The sequence below is a fragment of the Carcharodon carcharias genome, chromosome 10, assembly GCF_017639515.1.
Source record: "Carcharodon carcharias isolate sCarCar2 chromosome 10, sCarCar2.pri, whole genome shotgun sequence".
Taxonomy (NCBI): domain Eukaryota; kingdom Metazoa; phylum Chordata; class Chondrichthyes; order Lamniformes; family Lamnidae; genus Carcharodon; species Carcharodon carcharias.
In genome coordinates, this window is record NC_054476.1 from 70,695,915 (window position 1) to 70,716,445 (window position 20,531).

The 20,531-nt window shown below is 40.4% G+C and overlaps 1 protein-coding gene across 1 annotated transcript in view; it reads right to left on the reverse strand.

Moving 5' to 3' along the window:
* Positions 1 to 488: 488 nt before the first annotated feature.
* syt12 (synaptotagmin XII) overlaps positions 489 to 20,531 on the reverse strand; it is a 61,103-nt gene continuing 41,060 nt past the window's right edge. Inside the window, exons 6-9 of the mRNA XM_041196658.1 lie at positions 7,867 to 8,082; positions 7,178 to 7,298; positions 4,520 to 4,653; positions 489 to 662 (exon numbers count right to left, since the gene is read on the reverse strand). Of these exons, the coding sequence (XP_041052592.1) occupies positions 489 to 662; positions 4,520 to 4,653; positions 7,178 to 7,298; positions 7,867 to 8,082 (645 nt within the window). The remainder of the gene's footprint in view (positions 663 to 4,519; positions 4,654 to 7,177; positions 7,299 to 7,866; positions 8,083 to 20,531) is intronic.

Here is a 20,531-nt window from a genome sequence, read left to right on the forward strand (position 1 = left end):
TGCAACACAACATCGGTCATTGCTTGCAACTCTTTCTTTCTTTATAGCTTAAATATTTTGGGAAAAAAAAACATTTTTGGAAAGATGTAGTCCAATGTTGATATGTGGGTTTTTTTGTAGGTTTAGGGCTAATATATCTGTGCTTTCTGAACAAGTAATAGCATCAGGTGAATTACCACTTTATTATCTTTGACCATTCTTTCTCTATATAGGTACCATTCGATATGAAGCATTCAATAGGATGACTGCTTCACAGCAGCTCTTTTTATAGATGCATTCATTTATTAAGCTGTTCATTTTGATTTGTAATTGGTTCTTCTACTATCCTGTTACACGTTTTCCAGTACCAGGCCGATGCAAGTGAGTCAGGAAAGTATAGCGAAAAATAGTGTCTCAAATTTGAATTTCCCAAAGCACCAGCAATAAAGTGTAAGGATTTAGTCACCATGCAAAATATGTACACATGTGCCAAGAACACTTCCTTTGCATTATTTTTTTCGGAGAGCGTGCCACATGGAGACGGGTTTCCTTAATGTTGCCAGCATCTGATTCCAGTGAGTGACGCCCATTCCACTGGTCTCAGGTCCAATAATGACATGTCCTATGTTCTCAGTTCTTCCATCTTCACTGCATTCAGCCACTGTTATTCTCAGTGACAATTCCTATGTCACAAAAAAAGCAATAGATAGGTCATTCAAACTCTCAAGAGAGAACTGAGAATCGCAGCATCCAGTTACAGTATGCTTCAGTGAAAGTATTCAAAGAAATCCTCCGTTAAGGGAGGTGTGTGTGTGTAATTAATACTGTCCTCACCGTTTATTAGGAGATGCATTAGTGTTAACGTGATTTATCTGCTCTAATTGGTGGATGGTAAAACTAATCTTATCTCCTGTAATCCCTACTAGTCATTAAAATATGGATTGCTTTGGGGTGCATCTTCCACTTAGTTCCTGTACTTGCTGGGAGAAGCACCAGCAGAAAGGCAAATCTGCCAACAATGAGAGAATCATGACAGAGACCCATACAGCACCAAATGCTTCCTGGAGTCCTCATTTGAGATAAAATCCAAACCTTGTCCATTGGTAAATACTGAATTGTGGATTAATGAGGTGCAAAGAACTGCCCAATATTACCAACATACTTAAAATAAGTGGTCCCCCATAAGCGACTCATGGCACCAGTAAATGATTAATGCTATTTACTGGATATAGGTGGTTGTCCATGTTATGCATGGATGGTATAAATAGTAGTGCCTGTAATGATTATTTTATACTTTAATGTTAAACAATGCCTGGCATTGGAGCAGGTTACATTGACTGAAGGTATGAGAAACTTTGCCTATGCCTCACTGCCATACAAGTGAGTTTAGATATTCACTGCAGCACAATCGTGGGCTTCCACCCTCTATAGCACTATGCATCGAGACTTAGGGTGACTAGATTTTCAAAGTGAAAACAGCAATACATTGAAAAACCATGGGAAAGCAGGGCACTTGATGATTGACATGTTGGGTGGCCAATGGCAGAAGTTGGGAGAGGGGCAGTTGAAGGTGGAAAGTCAGGTGACAACCCTTCCTGAAATATATCCAGCCAGTGTTGGCAACCCTATCCCGTAGATCATCAGCTTTAAAAAAGTGACAATGCCCTTGGAGACACCAAAGGGGCAGTGGGGGGAGGGATACAAGTCTGCTGCATGCAATGTGATCTGATGGGTGTTTAAAGGAAGTAGAATGAAATTTCATGCAGATTTTCTCTTCCAGGCCCAGTTTATATTTGACCAAAAGGGAAAAGGCGAAAACTGGGACTTTTGAACTATTATTAGGAAATTCTCAGGAGACCGGGACATTTAATGAAAAACTGGGACTGTCCCATAAAAACTGGGTGTCAGTTACCCTAACAAGAGTCCTGTGAAGGAAAGATCATTTTTTTCCCCAATATTACTACGGGATACTTTAAAGCAGGTTTGTGAGGACTGTGTGTGTGTGTGTGTGTGTGTGTGTGCGTGCGTCTAGTTTAATTAAATGGCAGGCAGTCAGACTGTAAGGTTTGAATCATCAATTGGGATTAGGTGTAAAACAAACATTTGAAGTGGAGGTGGGTAAGCTAGAATGAATGAGGACTCGAAACGTCAACTCTTTTCTTCTCCACTGATGCTGCCAGACCTGCTGAGTTTTTCCAGGTAATTCTGTTTTTGTTTTGGATTTCCAGCATCTGCAGTTTTTTGTTTTTAAAGCTAGGATAAAGTCTCAGCAGATACAGTATGAATGGAATTTGCAATTTTGGTTAAGTTCAGAGGTTGTTTGTTTTTCAAAGGGACATGATAAGATGTTTACAACTGGCAAGATAAATAAGGAAATGTTATTAGGTTTATTTTTCCTGAAAGTGCTGACCATAATGACAACATGAAAGAATTTTATATTTTGGGAAAGGTAACTTTGAAAGAAAGTTTGAAACAATGGGATTTACAGATTAAAAGGGAGAAAATATATTTAAAGAAAGATAGAAAGCTGTGTGGGGTGTGGCCGTGTGAGATCTTTAAAGGTGTTCTGTTTTAAACAGACTTGCACTTCCCTCAATTTAGTCTACTGCATTCGCTGCTCACAATGCGGTCTCCTCGACATTGGAGAGACCAAACGCAGACTAGGTGACTGCTTTGCGGAACACCTTCAGTCTGTCTGCAAGCATGACCCAGACGTCCCTGTCGCTTGCCATTTCAACACTCCACCCTGCTCTCATGCCCACATGTCCGTCCTTGGCCTGCTGCAATGTTCCAGTGAAGCTCAACGCAAACTGGAGGAACAGCACCTCATCTTCCGACTAGGCACTCTACAGCCTTCTGGACTTAATACTGAGTTCAACAATTTCAGATCATGAACTCTCTCCACCATCCCCACCCACTTTCCGATCCCCCGTTTTCCAATAATTTATAATTTATTTTTTACAACTGTATTTCTTTCTCTTCCCTCCTGTTTTTAAATTTATTTCGATCTATTGTTTCATCTCCACCTTTTAGCCCATTTCGATCCCTTCCCCCCCCACCCCACCCACACTAGGGCCATCTGCCATGAGCTTGCTTCCCTTAATGTCCCCATTAGCACATCCTTTAGATAATATCACCACCGTCAACACCCCTTTGTCCTTTTGTCTGTGACATCTTTTGCAGTCTCTTCTTGGCCTCCACCTATCACTGGCCCCCGATCGAGCTTCCCTGTCTCACCCCCTTCTACCAGCTTATATTTCATCTAATTTCTATATGTCTTAGTTCTGATGAAGAGTCATACGGACTCGAAACGTTAACTGTATCCCTCTCTGCAGATGCTGTCAGACCTGCTGAGTTTTTCCAGGTATTTTTGTTTTTGTTCATCTATTTGGACTATTGCCTGGAAGGGATGTGTAGTTGGGAGTATAGTTAATTGTAAATTTTGTGAGAGCTGTTATAAAACTAAATGTTACTGTGTAACTGTAGTTTTGTGTGTTTAAGTTTCCTTTTCTTTTATTATTAAGTGTTTTAATTTAATCTTTAAAATCTCTAACGGTGATAGTGCTTTCATTACTTCTGACTTCAGTACACAAACCTTCTCGCAATGAATACAAATTGCAAAATGTTGTGATCGTGTGGCCAAGTTTCTCTTTGGGATTTGGTCAGCCTGCCAAATACCATCTGCCACATCATAACACTCCAAACAGTGCGCAATGTGCTTCCATCAATAATTCTATTCATAGCATTCATTTATGTGATAAAATTTTATTTATATATATATTTTTATATATATAAATATATTTAATATAAAATTCCAAGCTTCACTTGGAAAAAAAATGAAAGTTATATCAGATTGTACCTGGATGTGACTGAATGATAGATAGTTAGCTATCTTCAGATTAAATCAGTTGATTGCACCACTCTGTCTAAAACGAAAAGAAATCTCGCACTTATATAGCATCTTTCATGGTCTTTAAAGTCCCATAGCATTTTACAGCCAATGAAGTACTTTTGAAGTCAAGTCGCTGTTGCAACGGTCGAAAAAAATAATGATTCTCTTGACACCCAGCACAGTTAATCATATTTGCAGCCTCTGAAAGATAACAGACTACACTGGACACAATTTCTACAACTAGCCCAGAAACATTATGAATCAGTTTAGTGCAACTATTTTTCACATCCATACCTATTTATTATGAAATAGAAATTCATCTATATTGACTCAGTTGCAAGACTATGATGATAGGGTGGCTTGTTGTGTGAAATATTAGCAGTAATGGCTATAAAATAGAACCAAGGGGGATGAAGTGACTACATTGATCAGTTTTGTGCTCAGTTATTTATGCTGAATGACACTTATAAGACCCGTATAGTTCTTCAATAATCAGCTAGGACAATCTTTTCTTTTGATACCTTAATGGTTCCAGTCCAATTTTGGACAAACAGAAAACCCCTCTGTCAACTATTACACACAGTTTAAATATTGGATTCTATGCAGATGTTGAAGGGCAAAAAGATAAGCAGTATGTTCGGTTCTTACCTGCAGAACAATCGCAGGGACTGAAAATATCATGGCTTCATTGAAAACAGGATTAGGATCATCTCTCTTCACTGCTGTCTTTTTCTTACTTATTTTCCTCGTATCCTGAAGGAGATAAACTTTCACAAATGGATCTGTGCAGAGAAATGAAGACAACAGTGGGAGACATTTATATGAAAATTAAAATCATTCATCACATGTTTGCAGTACAGCACTTTAATATAAATATATGCAGAGTTGATTTATAGGATATTGCTGAGGTGGAGGAAAAGATTCTTGTCTCTGATACCAATATTATTGTGAATTTGCTCATGATCCTCCATTGGATAATAGAAAATGTAACAAAATGGGTTTCTGTAACTTTTCAATTTATATAAAATTCTGCCTACATCATTAAATGTCAGCCTGGTAATGTACTAATTTAATTCCACAGCTGTTTCTTAACTCTCCTTTTGACAGAATGTGTCATATACCTAAATAGTATGAAATGTTGCACTTAGTTACAAAAGCAAAATTAATTCACATCAAAAGCTTATTATTGATACAATTTAAGATAAAGCGGGAGCAGTGTTAAAAGATATAGAGCTAATTTTTTGAAAGCTGCTAAAATTAACTGATCAAAAAATCCACCAATGGGATCACTCATGCAACAGACAATGGATACTGACAGGATAAACCCAGACTTACACTGAATACAAACAGGAACAACTCACACTAAACACGGAATACTCACGGGATCATCCCACACTCAACGCAGTGAATACCCAGAAGATCAACATTATATCCAATGAGTAGCAGCAAGATCACACTACACATATTAAATACTAACATGATAAACTACACCAAGTGCAGCATTGGCTAATTGCCAAATGAATTCAGCAATCTCACTTTATAGGAATTTCAGTGTTAGCTTGCACCTTCAAGAGTTTATGGTTTAACTGCTGAATTTTGCTGGTAACAGGAAGTCCTACTGCAGGGCCGAAGAGGGGAAGATGATTCTGCTTTGGCTGGCAGTAGGACCTGGGGTGGCATATTGTCACCAATAGCCAATTATGAGATTGATTGCCACAAGGGCTACTGTCTATTAAGTACAGCAGCATGCCCCCAAGAGTTGTCAGCCCAACCAGAGGACTGGCAGCCTCAGCAGCACCATTACTAGTGCTGAGGGTCCAGCTCCAGGGTGAGGGCATGGCAATAGTGAGGCACCCTTGAAGAATTGGGTTGGGAGACAGCTTGGCCAGCCAGCCAGATTTCAAGAATTAGGTTGGGAAGTGCTGGGTTTTGCTAAGCACAAGCAGCATCATTGTCATGAGGGCAGTCATTGCCACTGAGCGGCCTCTCTATGGGCCATAAAGGAGGGACCTCTCTTCCAGTACCCGCTGGGAGGTCACCAGGTTTCACCTGGCAGTGTCCCCACAAGGTGGCGGGCCTTCCTGATGTGGGCAAAATGCTTTGGGAGGTCGGAAGTGGTAGTTAATTGGCTTTTTAAGTGGCTCAATTGGCCTCCAAGGAGGCATCCGAGCCTCTAACATTCCCACTGCTGGCAATATGGCATGGCTGCAGGAAGATGTTGGGCTCACCTCCTGATGCCTGCCACTGCCATATTGCTAGTCCTCCCGCCTCTCACCCCATCCCCAAAGGGTCTGGAAAATTCAGCCCACTGCATTAGCATTGCCAAATTGCAACTTGGTTGATAGGTATTAGCAGGATAGGTGAAATTTTCTATTTTCCGAGTTACATTTAAAAGTATAGCACCTACAATTTGAAAACAGATAAATTGAAGGTCCTGAAGAGGGCTCAAAGCTGCTCGTATTGAATACATCAGAGTTTTTCTGGTGCCTGGGTTGCAGTGGGAAACTGAAGATGGTAATTAGCACCCTGCACTTACATTGCTGAAAAGCACTTTAACCTGCAGCTAGTGTATAAAAATGTCTGGAAAGAATTGGAAAGGTAAATGCCATAGGCTTACCATTTTACAGTTACTTCCTTAGAGTCCAAATTGCTGTAAAAGGCTTTTATAATAAATTTAAATTGAGCTCACAGTATTCCATACAGCTATATGGAATAACATGGAAATAGTCTCCTGATTTTACTGTTTAATCTGCATTGTCTTTATGCAGACAATTAATTCACCCAGTTACCTTATCCTTTCAATATCTCCTCGGTAGAATATTTGACCAACCTCTGAAACTAGAGGTGCAGACACGTTATCCATGTCAAAATCCATCTGCTGTCATTATCCCACCCACCTAACTGGCGCAGCTACTTTATTCTTGTCACCTGACCATATCGCCTGAAGCAACCTGCAGATTTGCAGTAAGATAACTATTCTTCGCCACACTATTTATTAATATGTAATTATCAGGTAAACTAGAAAAAGTTTTTAATCTAGTTAACTTATTTGGTTACTAAATCCATGAGGCATGATATCTTGTATAACTCAGCCTTTGTGTATGAGGGAAATACATCCTTATCATTGTCTTTATATGTATCATTTTTACCAATTCTTATGTGAAGTAAATAATAGTCACTGGATTTTGCTCTTCTACCAACAAGTCCAATGAATTTGTGAAGCATCAAGCACTCTGTTGAATCCTACTGGGCTTTTTGAGCATTTTCCTTATGACTAGATTCAACCCCATAAGTTGCTTCACTTACCAGATGTGGTCTTTTCATTGTTCCAGATTAGATTTTTGGCTTTGACCACCACCACTGTCAGCCGCTCTGCTGTAGGCAGGTAACTGAGAGAGAGCAGGATCTCTCCAACTGTGTCTGTTGCCTGACAGACAGAAGCATGGTCAGTTCCCTGCGCAATGATTCAGCAACCCACCAAAATGACAAACAACATTAAGCACAGATAGAACTGCACTATCTGACAAGCACTTTTAATTACTTTTCTTGCCAGCCGCTTAATCATTAAACTTTGTGGTGGATTCACATCCACTGTGACAATTATATTTCTGTAGCCCTCACTGTCATGACTGCTATACCTCAGCCTCCATTATTATAAAATAGTTAAACCCCTCTCTTTGTCAGATAATTACATACCAGCCCTTCCAACTATGACTTTTATGTTTAACTCACAATCATAATGTTATACATCAATGTACTTAAGATACAGTTTTAATCTTAATCATTATTATATACTTAACCTACAGTGATTCCAGCTACTAGCTTAGTACATCTTTCAGCCTATGCTAATTACATTGTTAAAGAACCAGGGTATATTAAGAATTATGAATGAAACCTGTGGGCCCTTTTTAAGAACCTCACAATGCACTGTCAAAAGTGGTTTACATAGTGTAATTGGCCCTTGCTGCATGTTCCCTGTTTTGTGCTTCCCTCACCTTATTGACATCCTGCAAATAAAGCCAAGCATTGAAGGCACGGTAGCTAAGATCCAGATCTGACAGTTTCAGGTCTGCCAAACCTGTGCTGATGTTTCTGTCATCTTCATCGATTCCAAATACCGAAAACCGCAGACTGTTCTCCTCGAGAGCGGAGGGGTCCAGCGGAATGGAAAACTTCTCATCAAAGAACACAGAGAATGCATTCCTCTGAATCTAAACAAAACAAAGCATTTGGCTTGAAATAATCTATATTTTGGGTCATGATCACAGTGAATTGGGAGATTTGGGAAACCATTACTCAGTTCCAAATCATCCAAGATTATTTGCATAATTTACGGTGTCAATGACCGTAAACCTTGTTCCAAATGAAAACGATGACATATCCAACATTGTTCCATTGTGTTGCTATATCTGACTGCCATCTTTCAGGAGTGAGCACAACTTTTCACCAAGCCTATCTTCATTTATCTCAATGTGGTGACTTTGACCCTTTTTAGCTCTTTCTGAGCCTAAATTAGACTTATCATCACAGCACAAACCTTTACGGAGAAACCAGTTAGCTGTGCACTGAGGGGCTGGGAAACATACACAACACTCAGGCTGGACTGCTCACAATAAATGTATGCATTGAATACTAATTGTATTATAATCGTATTGAAGCACCTCAGAGAAGAATGTTGATAACACCAATACCATTGCACTGTCTGTCTGTAATGACCATATTGAAATGATTGTAATATTCATTGATTGTATTGAAGCATCTCATGATCCATGTGCAAAAGTTGAATCTGATTGCACTTTTTGTGATGGCCATTTAGAAATGTTTTGTAATGTTCTTCCAGATATTTTATGAATAAAGTATATTTTTCAAAAAAAAGTTAGCTGTTCCTCTACACATAATCTTACAATTAGTGCTACACCCAGTCTCTTTTCATCTAAATGTAAGGTGCCACCTTTCTAACCTGCCTATGCTTCTGTATGTGTTGAATAAGCAGTACTTAGAGAGCTATGACTAACAATCATTTAAAATTTTAACAGCATTAGAACATGAACGTGATAGCGTCATCAGTTTATAAGGCTACTGCAAGGCCATAATGATGCACAGTTAATACCCCAACAATCTCCACTGCAATAGCATAACTATATGTAGTGTTAACTGATCTATTGTAATATATGCCGTGATAATCCCCAAAATAATATTCAATATTATAATGCATTTATTATTACTGGGATATGCACTGGAAGGATGCATACCAAGTTTTTTTCCCAGGAGATTTAGATGTCTCATTGTGGTATTTGCACTTGTCTGGATAGTCTCAGCGGAGGACTTCAGGTAGGGTTGGCTGACAACATTCCTGAGCTGCAGAGAGGAGATGGCAAGCTGTAGACTAGTATGATCAGCAGGCTAAGAAAGCCAAGCTGCTCAACTAGCTGTATCCAGGCAAGTTAAACATATGGAGATGGGGCGGAATTTTGTGGCGCCGTTGCGTCAGGGGCAGTGCTGTAATATGTGGTGAGCTGTTCAAAATTTCATTGACTTTGGTGGGACCATAAAATCCCGCCGGCGCAAAATTTCGCCCCGTAGCGTGTTTCTTGAGGGTTGGTAATTGGCTATGTACACACCATATCCTGTGCTTTTATGGCACCTCCTGCCTCAAAGTGTGATATGGAGGAGGGGTATTGAGGGATAAGTGTAGCTGATTTGCCCTTAATGTGCAAAAGTCTGTGTAAATGAAAGAATCGCAAAGAAGATCTTTTATGGTGCATTGACAAATGGGAAACAATTTTGTGGTGGTCAGTAATAAAGATATAAAGAATGGTTGAAACATTGCAACATAGACAACTTGCTCAAGATAAGAAAGCATGGTGAGAAAACAGCCATGAAAGCACCATATACGAGGCCTGTCATATCACTGATGCAGATTGTAAATGCCAGCTGAGGAACTCTTTTCTGAAAAATTTAGATTTACAGCCTAGAGTATTTGGGATTCATTGTTCAATCTGTAATCAATTATCAAAGAAATCAGTGCAGAAAATGAAGTGATATTATGGCTGTTTCTTTGATATTGAAAAAAAAACTTTTTTATTCTTTCATGGGATTTTGGCATCACTGGCAAAGCCTGCATTTGCCCATCCCTATTTGCCCTGGAGAAGGTGGTTCTCAGCTGGCTTCTTGAACTGCTGATATCCATCTGGTGTAGGTACCCACAGTGCTGTTAGGAAGGCCTTTATATTGCACCTTTCATAAAATCAGGATGTCCCAAAGCACTTTACAGCCAATGAAGTACTTTTGAAGTGTAGTCACTGTTGTAGTGTAGGAAATGTGGCAGCCAATTTGTGCACAGCAAGCTCCCACAAAAGCAGATAATCTGTTTTGTTTGATGTTGGTTAAGGGATATATTTTGCCCATGGCACTGAGGAGTATTCCCTCTCTTCTTCAAAATGGTAGCATGGGGTCTCTTACGTCCTCTAGAGAGGGCAAATGGGGCCTCAGAAGAACAACAAAGTACTACCAAAAACTAGATTATAAACTAGGTTCACCAAGCTCCAAACGACCATGTTGTTGAGTTTGGTCAATGAATTTACTACCTAGTTTAAGCTGAGTCAAATAGCCTGGGTTCGCTAAAACCCACATTAGTTGCACAACATCTAATTTCTTATTCCCTAAATTTTACATTGAGCGTCATCCAGCTCTTCTGTGGTCCACATGGGGATACTATCACTTACTCTCCTACACCTTTTATTTCCTAGCTACATCCTTCAGATGTGATCTCATTAGTGATTTAGCTGAGCAGCGATTCTACAGGAATTGTCATCTGCAAACAGATTCCATCTATCAAGGTACATCACCTGTGGTGCTAACAAATAATATGAAGCAGAAATAAGCCAATTTGTGACAACCCATAATAATTCCAGTCTGTACTGTGTCACTAGCATCCTATTATTAGAGGAATTTGTTCACCACAAAGTCATTTTCTCCTCCTAGAGAGGGTCAAAAATAAATTGTCCTATTGTTTTCTTGCCTATGTGTAATCTGCTTACTGATAAGATACATCTTATGATTGCCTGATGTTGGTATGAATCCCACTCTGCGAGCTTTACATACTTCCCAATGGAATTATGAATACTGTCAAGAAAGCTTCCAGTAATAATATTTGTTGAAAAATAAGAATGCTTTTAATCTGATTTAATTTGTGGCAATAACCCAATTTTGGTTTGGTGATAGAAGTGTTTGAATTAACATACGTTACTAATTTTATTACAATATGCCAAATATATAAGGGATTTTAAAAGAAGACCACATCAACACAACTTGCTTTTATATAGTGTCTTTAACATATGAAAACGTCTTAAGGCCAATTTGCAAACTAAACTTCATCATTACACCAATGAAATAGTTGTTTGTTTTACTAAATTGCTATTTTGATTAATAGTTTCATCTGGGAATTCTTTAAATGAGTTGGTTTTGAACATACTGCAACCAGTTTTAAAAGAGGCTCCTGGTGCCAGATTATTTGTACTAGCTTATAAAGATGGCATAGAGATTGTGAATTCTTTTCCCTGAGCAAAATGTTATCCCAAATAGTTTAATTTGGGATTTCTGACTTTCATTTGCCTTCATAATGGTCACAATGAAGCTACCTGAATGTTACATGACTAGATTTCACATCCTTAAGAATCTGTCTTAGGTTCAGTTCAACTGACCAAAACCATAGCCAGCAATATTTGATTTTATAATTTGACTCCTACACTCAATTTTCTTGCAGCTTGCCAGGTATCTAACTCTACAGTATAGACCCCAGTAGCCATGAATAACCTACTGGGACTAAAAGTCTGGGTCCCCCCTGGTGCACACATTTCATAACTCTGGTTGGATTATATCAGAAAAGCCCCTATTACTGTACTCAATAGCTGGCCCTGCACCACTGGTGCTTTGTGGCTGCAGTATATACAATCTACAGGATGCACTGCAGCAACTCTCCCCAGTTACTTTGAAAATACCTCCCTCCCCTGAGAGCTCTATGCCCAAGAGGACAATTGTGGCAAGGTTGTGGGAGCAACTGTCACGGTCAGGTCTCCCTCCAAGTCACACAGCATCCTGATTTGCATATATGTTGCCGTTCCTGCATTAATGCTGATCCAGAATCTTGGAATTCCCAACCTAACAACATGGTGGGAGCACCATCACCTCAAGGACTGCAAGGATTCAAGGAGCAGGCTCACCAGCATCTTCTCAAGGGCAATTCGGTCTTGCCTGCATCATCTATGTCCCAAGAACAATTTTTTTTTTAAATGACCTTAACTTTGAAAGGTCAACTGGAGTCAGGATGCATTTCCTTGATGGAGGTATCTTCCAATCAATAGGATGGGGAGAATTGGAGAAGTCTAGTCTCCGATGTCTTAATAAAAATTAATTTAACTCTTCTCAAATGTAGTAAATGGGAAACATTCAAAAGGCACCACGTTCTCTTTGAAGTGCTTTCCAATTAGGTGCTTGCAACTAAATGCAGGGATAATTGAAGGAAATGGGCTAGAGTCTTACAACTCTGTTGCCTAGAAGTGGTGTAGTGAAAGGTTGTTATGTTCCTTTTCATGTCATCCATTCAATTTGCAGCTAGTTGGAAGCATCCATGTGTCAGGGGCTAAGACCTCACTCTATATTTTTATTGTGTAATATATATGTATTTTTATACACATCATCACGGATGATTTATAAAATTTTAAGAACTGGACAAAGACTTTAAAATGACTGAAGCCATGGCTGACTATGACTCAAACAATAGGAACTTCCGGTATCCTTGTTAACTCTGAAGACACGCTAATGACCGGGGAGCTGCAGAAGCTCCAAGGGAATTATACAAAGGCCAGGACTGGCCAATGGAGACTGCCAATCTGCTAGGACGAAGGATCCTGAAACCTCTTTTGAAATTCTTAATTGTTGAAATATTAACAATCTCAAGAATACAGACTAAGCAATATATATACTTTGTCAAAGCCAAATTGGAGCGGTGGGAGTCACATGACTACTCCCCCCACCCCAAGCTTGTGGAACCTGTAATATTGCCTTGTGGATCAGCAAAACCCAGTCTGCCATCTTCCATCAATCAAGCAGCAGCTCAGAAAAAGGGCTCTGTCCAGATTTGAATGCTTGGTCCCATCTACATAGTTTCTACTGGAACCTCTGAACTCTGTACCATCGCCTTCAAGACTAATTCACATATGTGTTCCTATCTCATCGTGAAAGTCAGCTCTACTGAAAAAGTGGATTATATAGCTTCAATTTCAGCCTACTAACCTCAGTAAAGAAATACACTATTGGAGTTTTGATTCTGGACTCTGGACTCACGTGAAACAATAACTCTTATTTTCTCTGTGGTCTTAGTCCTGTGCCTCTTTATTTTCTGTACCCCATTTTACTTTATGAATGATAAAAGTGGGTGGGGGGCAGAGGAGGAGCATTACCAACCACCTTCCCACATTTAGAGTGTGTGTAAAATAAGTTAATGTTTATCCTATCTTAAATTTACTGTGGGATTATTAAACAGAAAATTGAATCACACCAAAGCCGAGGGAGTTTGGGAAATACGCTATTGCTTATAAAGGGGGAAATCAAAATCAAAAGCCCTTTCTGTTTATAGATGGGTAGTGAGAGGAGAAATCAAGGCTGTTTAAATTAAAATTCCTCCTGGCTGTAACATATGAAACACTGAAGGAATACTCAAGAAGTGGCGGTAGGTCTTTGGAAAGCAGGACACTGAGAATTAAGACGATTCAGAACTGACAAGGATATGCTCCATGTCAAGAATATGACAGCATTGCACCCCGACCTGGGAGAGCTAGTTCATCCTGACACTAGGAACAAAATAAAAATATAGTTGTCCAGGAACTAATAGAGCTGGTCCTTGATGAGGGGCAGTTCTTAATTGGCAATGGTTAAAAAAAATTGAACAGGACAGATTAGAGCATCAATTATCAGAACAATCAAATAATTGGGACATATAACTCAGGCTTGAAATGCATTACGGCAAACCACCAACTCCACCGTAGCACATGAGATAAGTTGGAGATGAGTGAGCTCATTCTAACCTCATTCCCAAGCAGTTTGGACAAGTTCAATGCTGTTTTCCCATTGAATATTGATTTTGAGTGGCCCTAAGCCCATGCAGCAGAATTGCTGTGTTAGATTGCAGCCCCCACAGGCCTAAAGCAAATGTCACTCTTGAGTGTTTCAGCAGCAAGAACCAACAGTCAGTGGCTAAACCAACAATCTAGAAAAGATACCCTGTATTAAAGGTGTGTGCTTACTTGGAGAGAGCTGGTGGTGGACTCTATGAAAATCCCTTTTGAGAGTTTTAGGATGACCTGGTGTATAGAGTTAGTTGGTTTTATGCCTTGCCTACTGGAACCAAATTGTCTGTCGTCTGAATCAGGTTTTCTTTTACCCTGCTATCAGTGGCGGCAGTGCCCAAATGCCTTGGAGGTGCTACTTACCAGCTGCCAGCAGACCGTCCACCTGGGTGATACCAGTGCCCCTCTTTATTTGATGTGTTTCCTCTGGTGCATCTCACTAAAGGACCTACCCTCACCACTGCTGGTATTTTGCTGGGATTGCAGCACTCCCACCCCCCTCACTGGGCCTGGTGAAGCTGCCTTCTGATTTACCTTTGAATCCAACCTCCATGCTGCTCCTCATGAACGACTGCTGCAGTCACAGCAGTGGCCACCCGCTCCCAATGGCCCTGCTGGGACTGAAGAGCTGCCAGCTATCTAATTGTGTGACATCATCCCGATGGGGGCAGAATGCATAACCTTAGCCACTTAACAGCCTGTCAGTCATAAAATCCGATCGTGGCTTCTTGACCCCATGGAGGTAGGCTTGGAGCCAACGCCTCCATGAAAAATTCTGGCCACAGAGACTTTATGAACAAAAGGAGGCCATTCAGCTCATCAAGTCCTTGTTAGCTCTCCATAGAGCAATCCAATCAGTCCTACTCCCCCGTTCTATCCCCATAGCCCTGGAAGTTTATTTCCTTCAAGTGTCCATCCAATTTCATTTTGAAATCATTCACCACTGCTGCTTCCACCACCCATGTAGGCAGCGAGTTCCGGATCATTCCCACAAGCTGTATAAAAAAAGTTCTTCCTCAAATTTAGTTCTTCCTGCATCGCTTTCCCAAAGCCTTATGATTTTGTGTAAATGTAACTCCTCTATTCAAGAAAGGAAAGAGACAGAAAGCAGGAAACTATAGGCCAGTTAGCCTAACATCTGTTAAAGGGAAAATGCTTGAATCCAGTATTAAGGATGAAATAGCAGAACATTTAGAAAATCATAATACAATCAGGCAGAGTCAGTATGGTTTTGTGAAAGGGAATTGTATTTGACTAATTTTTTAAAGTTCTTTGAGGATGTAATAAGCAGGGTGGATAAAGGGGAACCGGTAGATGTAGCGTATTTCGATTTCCAAAAGGCATTTGATAAGGTGCCACATAATAGATCAGAGCTCATGGTACTGAGGGTAAAATATTAGCATGGTTAGAGGGTTGGTTAACTAACAGGAAGCAGCGAGTCGGGAAAATAGATCATTTTTCAGGTTGGCAAACTGTAACTAATGGAGTGCTATAGGGTTCAGTGCTGGGTTCTCAACTATTTACAATCTATATTAATGACTTGGATGAAGGGACCGAGTGTATGGCAGCTAAATTTGTTGAAGATACAAAAATAGGTAGGAAAGCAAGTTGTGAAGAGGACACAAAGAGTTTACAAAGGGAATATGGATAGACTAAATGAGTGGGCAAAAATTTGGCAGATGGAGTATAATGTAGAAAAAATGTGAGCTTGTCAACTTTGACAGGAGGAATAGAAAAGCAGAATATTATTTAAATGGAGACAGAATGCAGAAATCTGTGATACAGAGGGATCTGGGTGCTCTGGTACATGAATCACAAAAAAGCTAGCATTCAGGTACAGCCAGTGATTCTGCTTCTGCTTTAGTTGTGTTGACATCACAGACTAATATCCATATTCAAAATTTATATGGGTAGCACTAGCTACACCAGGCATGACCTGCTGAGATGGAAGACAGATTGTTGATACACTGTCTTGGAAACAAATGGTCTTTGTAGTTTGGGAAGGCAAATGGAATGTTGGCCTTTATTGCAAGGGGGGGAGGAGTATAAAAGTAGGGAAGTGTTGCTACAGCTGCACAGGACCTTACTGAGACCGCATCTGGAATATTGCGTACAGTTTTGGCCTCCTTACTGAAGGAGAGATATAATTGCATTAGAAACAGCTCAGAGAAGGTTCACTCTACTGATCCGCGAGGTGACGGGACTGTCTTATGAGGAAAGATTGAACAGGTTTCATGCTCATTGCAGTTTAGAAAATTGAGAGGTGATCTTATTGAAACATGTAAGATCCTGAAGGGACCGGACAGGATGGATGCTGGATGTCTCCTTTGTGGGGGAGCCTAGAACTAGGAAGCACAGTTTAAAACTAAGGGGCTTCCCATTTAAGACAGAGATGTGGAGGCACTTTTTCTCTCAAAGAGGGTCATTAGACTTTGGAATTCTTTTCCCCAAAAGCAGTGGAGGTTAGGTCATTGAATATATTCAAGGCTGAGTTAGACAGATTTTTGATTGATAAGAGATTCAAGGCTTATGGGGGCAGGTAGAAAATGGAGTTAAGGTCACAATCAGATCAGCCATGATCTTACTGAATGGTGGAGCAGGATCAAGGGGCCGAATGCCTACTCCTGCTCCTTTCCTTCTTATCTTATGATCTTATTTCATGATTGGGGTGAGGGAGACACAACATTTTATGGAGGGAAGAACCTAAAATTAAGTTTTACAATTCTTTTTTCAGGTTCATATGATAAAGATAGGAATCTGGATTAATTCTGAATCTAATTCAGCTTTTCCTCCCAATCTGGTACAGCCGTGGCTCAGTTGATAGCAGTCTTACATCTGTGTCACAAGCTCTGGGTTCATGTTTCAGTCTGGGACTTGAGCACAAAAATCAAGGCTGACACTCCAGTGCAGTGCTGCACTGTGAGAGATACCATTTTTTGGATGAGATGTTAACCTGAGGCTCTGTCTGCCTTCTCAGGTGAACATAAAAGATCCCATGGCACTATTTCGAAGAACAGCAGGGGTGGGGGGGTTTCCCTGGTGTCCTGACCAATATTTATCCCTCAATCAACATCACAAAAAACAAATTATCTGATCATCATCATATTGCAGTTTGTGAATTGTTTTCCTCAAATTGACTCAGTGTTTCCTACATTACAACAATGATTACACTTCAAAAGTATTTCATTGGCTGTACAGGGATATGTGACACCTGGTAGTTATGAAAAATGCAATAGAAATCCAAGTTTTTCTCTTACTGCTTAGTTTTGAAAAAGGAATATATTATTTGAACTCATAATTTAAAATATTAACACAAAGACAGGAAGCTAACAAAAAGTTTCCAGTTCTTCCAACTTGTTAAATCATCCATGGACTGTTATTTTTTTGTTAAATACCTCTGACAATTTTCTATCTTTTCATATTTCCAAATTGACACCTTTAATTTGATATCGGTTTTTATGTTACTTTATTCTTCAACTGTTTCCGTTTCCTGTCTCTGCTTTTGTTCATGTGGCTCTGTCTCTTCTATCTCTGCTTAAGGTAATTATGGATAACAGAGACCATTTGAGACATAATCGTTCGGTAGTACAGGACTTGAGTATTGCTGAAAAAGAGACATGTCTAAACTTTTCGTCTTGCACACCTCAGGACGCTCGCAAGAATATCAATATAAGGGGGAAACAACAATTTATACTGTATGTTATAGGAGTGCTGATTGGTTAGCAAGTGGCATTGTCATGGCGAATGCACCACTGATGGTGACTGATAGTTAACTGCCAAGCATTGCTTGAAATGTAAACCTGGCAGCTTGACCCTGATAGGTCAAGATGTTGCCCTGAGGAACGAGTCAGCAAATGCCTATCACTTATTTTGTTTAGCTGAAACAGAAGCAATATATGTTCATGTTCATTCTGTCTGCAAAGAACAGGGCTCTGTGTATTAATATATGAGGCCCAGGCCAATTCTCTGGGAACATGGATTCAAATCCCACCATGGCAACTGGTGGAATTTGAATTCAATTAATAAAACTGGAATTGAAAGCTAGTCTCTGTAATGGTGAAACCATAATTGATTGTCATAAAAACCCATCTGGTTCACTAAAGTCCTTTAGGGAAAGAAATCTGCCATCCTCACCTCATCTGGCCTACATGTGATCCACAGCAATGTGGTTGACTCTTAACTGCCCTCTGAAGTGGCTGAGCAAGCCACTCAGGTCGAGGGTAATTAGGGATGGACACCCTCCCAGCAAAGCCCACATCCTGTGAAAGAATAAAGGAAAAAAAATATTGGAAATCTGCGAGGGGTAGGAGGTTAGGTGTCATTCCATCAAAGCCATGTTTCTTATGGAACCCAACAAAGATGTTTGTGAGAGCTGGGCCTAGAGGAGATCCCATGGCAAAACCATTTATTTGGGCATACATGCTGTCATTAAAATGGAACTCAACTGCATGAGTTGCTGAGTTCATCAGTTCAATAAATACTGATTCACGCAATGGTGATGGGTCTAGATCACCATGATATCGTGCTACAGTACAAATATCTATGGCTTCCTTTAGTGAAACATTGGTGAATAGGCTAGCAATGTCAAATGTGCACATGGACACAGTATTGCTATTGATATGCAAGTCTTGTATGGCCTTGACAAATGTGAAGGAGACCCTGAAAGGAATCCCTGTATGTCCCAAAGACTGGCTGACTGTATCAAACAGCATGTCCACGCTGTTGTTTGCAACGGGCAGGGTACAGACTGTACCAAACCAGCCCGTTCTTGTAAAACTCAAAACAGTGTCTAACATTAGATGTGAGTCCTTCACCATGCATGTGAAAAAACTTGGTCAAAACTGGTTGTAACAACTCACCCAACTATTTGGCCAATTCATGTTGTTCAGACCCAGTCATAGATAAGATGGAGCATTGAGGGACATCACTTTAGTGTGTCTTGGGCAGCCCATACATACACGGACATAGTGAACCGTGAGGACGAACCCTGTCATATATATCATGCGGTAGCTCATCACTTTTGCACAAATCCAGCAAGTGTCTTTTTATCTTAGTTTCGAGCAAGGCTTTCCAGTCACGTTGAGAGCCAGTCCAATTGATATGAATTTGGACCTATCATTACGAATGGTGTACATTTATTATAGTCATGCTTGTTAAGGATGACTATTCCTGTCCCTTTGTCAAGTTTACTGATTTGTATGTCTGGGTTGGTCTTAAGGCCTCGCAAGACGTTGCCTGTGAAAGTCGGACAGGTCACATCGAATGTTGGACACTGTTTGGCAGTTTTCCAAGCATGGGCTGGTTGGGTACAGTCTGTACCTTGCCCATTGCAAACAGCATCTGGGACATGCTGTTTGATATGGTCTGCCAGTCTTTGGGGACGTACAACTTACATACCTAGCATCACACTGGCACTGAAATTCATATACCACATTACTCATTTGTGTGATAGGCTAAATGTCTTTTTGGCTTGATGGCAGCATCCTGTTAGTGGCAAATACCACTCATGTTGCTACTGTATAGTAGCAGCGTGAAACAGCTAGCTTCACCTGTTGTTCAAATTTTTGAGATGCCTTGCCCTTCCAGGGTAAGCTGAGGTAGACTGGGCATTTTTCAGGGCCGAAAATAAGCGTGCATGAAATCAACTAGACGTGCTTTCAAGGATTTAGCATCTTCAGTGGACCCTGGTTTGTGGCGGAATAGTTGGAAGTAGAGGAGTTAAAACTCAACTAATACCTCTTCCTGTTTGATTTGGGATGAAGGCACACCAAGATTGTAACCATGTGCAAGAACAAACTCCTTGCTTTCTGAGAGCACATGGTCAGAGAGATTTGTTACGTGTTTAGTGGCATCATTAATTGCGTTACCAGCTTTGTTGGATTCCATGAGAAATGTGTCTTCGATGGAATGACACCTAGTCTCCTACCCCTCACATATTTCCAATATGTGGATGATACACTCGACGTACTAGTTGAGAAATCTGCCAGGGGATTCTCTACCACAGTCTACTACAAGCCTACTGTCACTGGTCAATATACATATTGTGGTTCTTACAGTTTCACACGCTAAAAGATTGGTCTTATCGGCAACCTTGTAAATAGGGCCCGAGCCACTTGATCACCATGCAAACTTGATGCTGAAATAGGGCACATCAAAGGCATTCTGCAGGATAATGGCTACCCTGAGCAGAACATTTCGCGCAGTATATCACACAAACATATGAACGGGCTTAAGGCTGTCACTTTCGGCTCTAAAAAGTGCCCAGTCTACCTCAGATTACCCTGGAAGGGCAAGGTATATCAAAGTGAACCTACCTGTTTCACGCTGCTACTATGTAGCAGTAACACAAGTGGTATTTGCCAACAACAGGATGTTGTCGTCAAGTCAAAAAGATGTTCTGCCTGTCACACAAATGAGTAAATGTGGTATATGAATTTCAGTGCCAGTGTGATGCTAGGTATGTAGGCCGGACGTCCCAAAGGCTGGTGAGCTGTATCAAACAGCATGTCCCAGATACTGTTTGCAATGGGCAG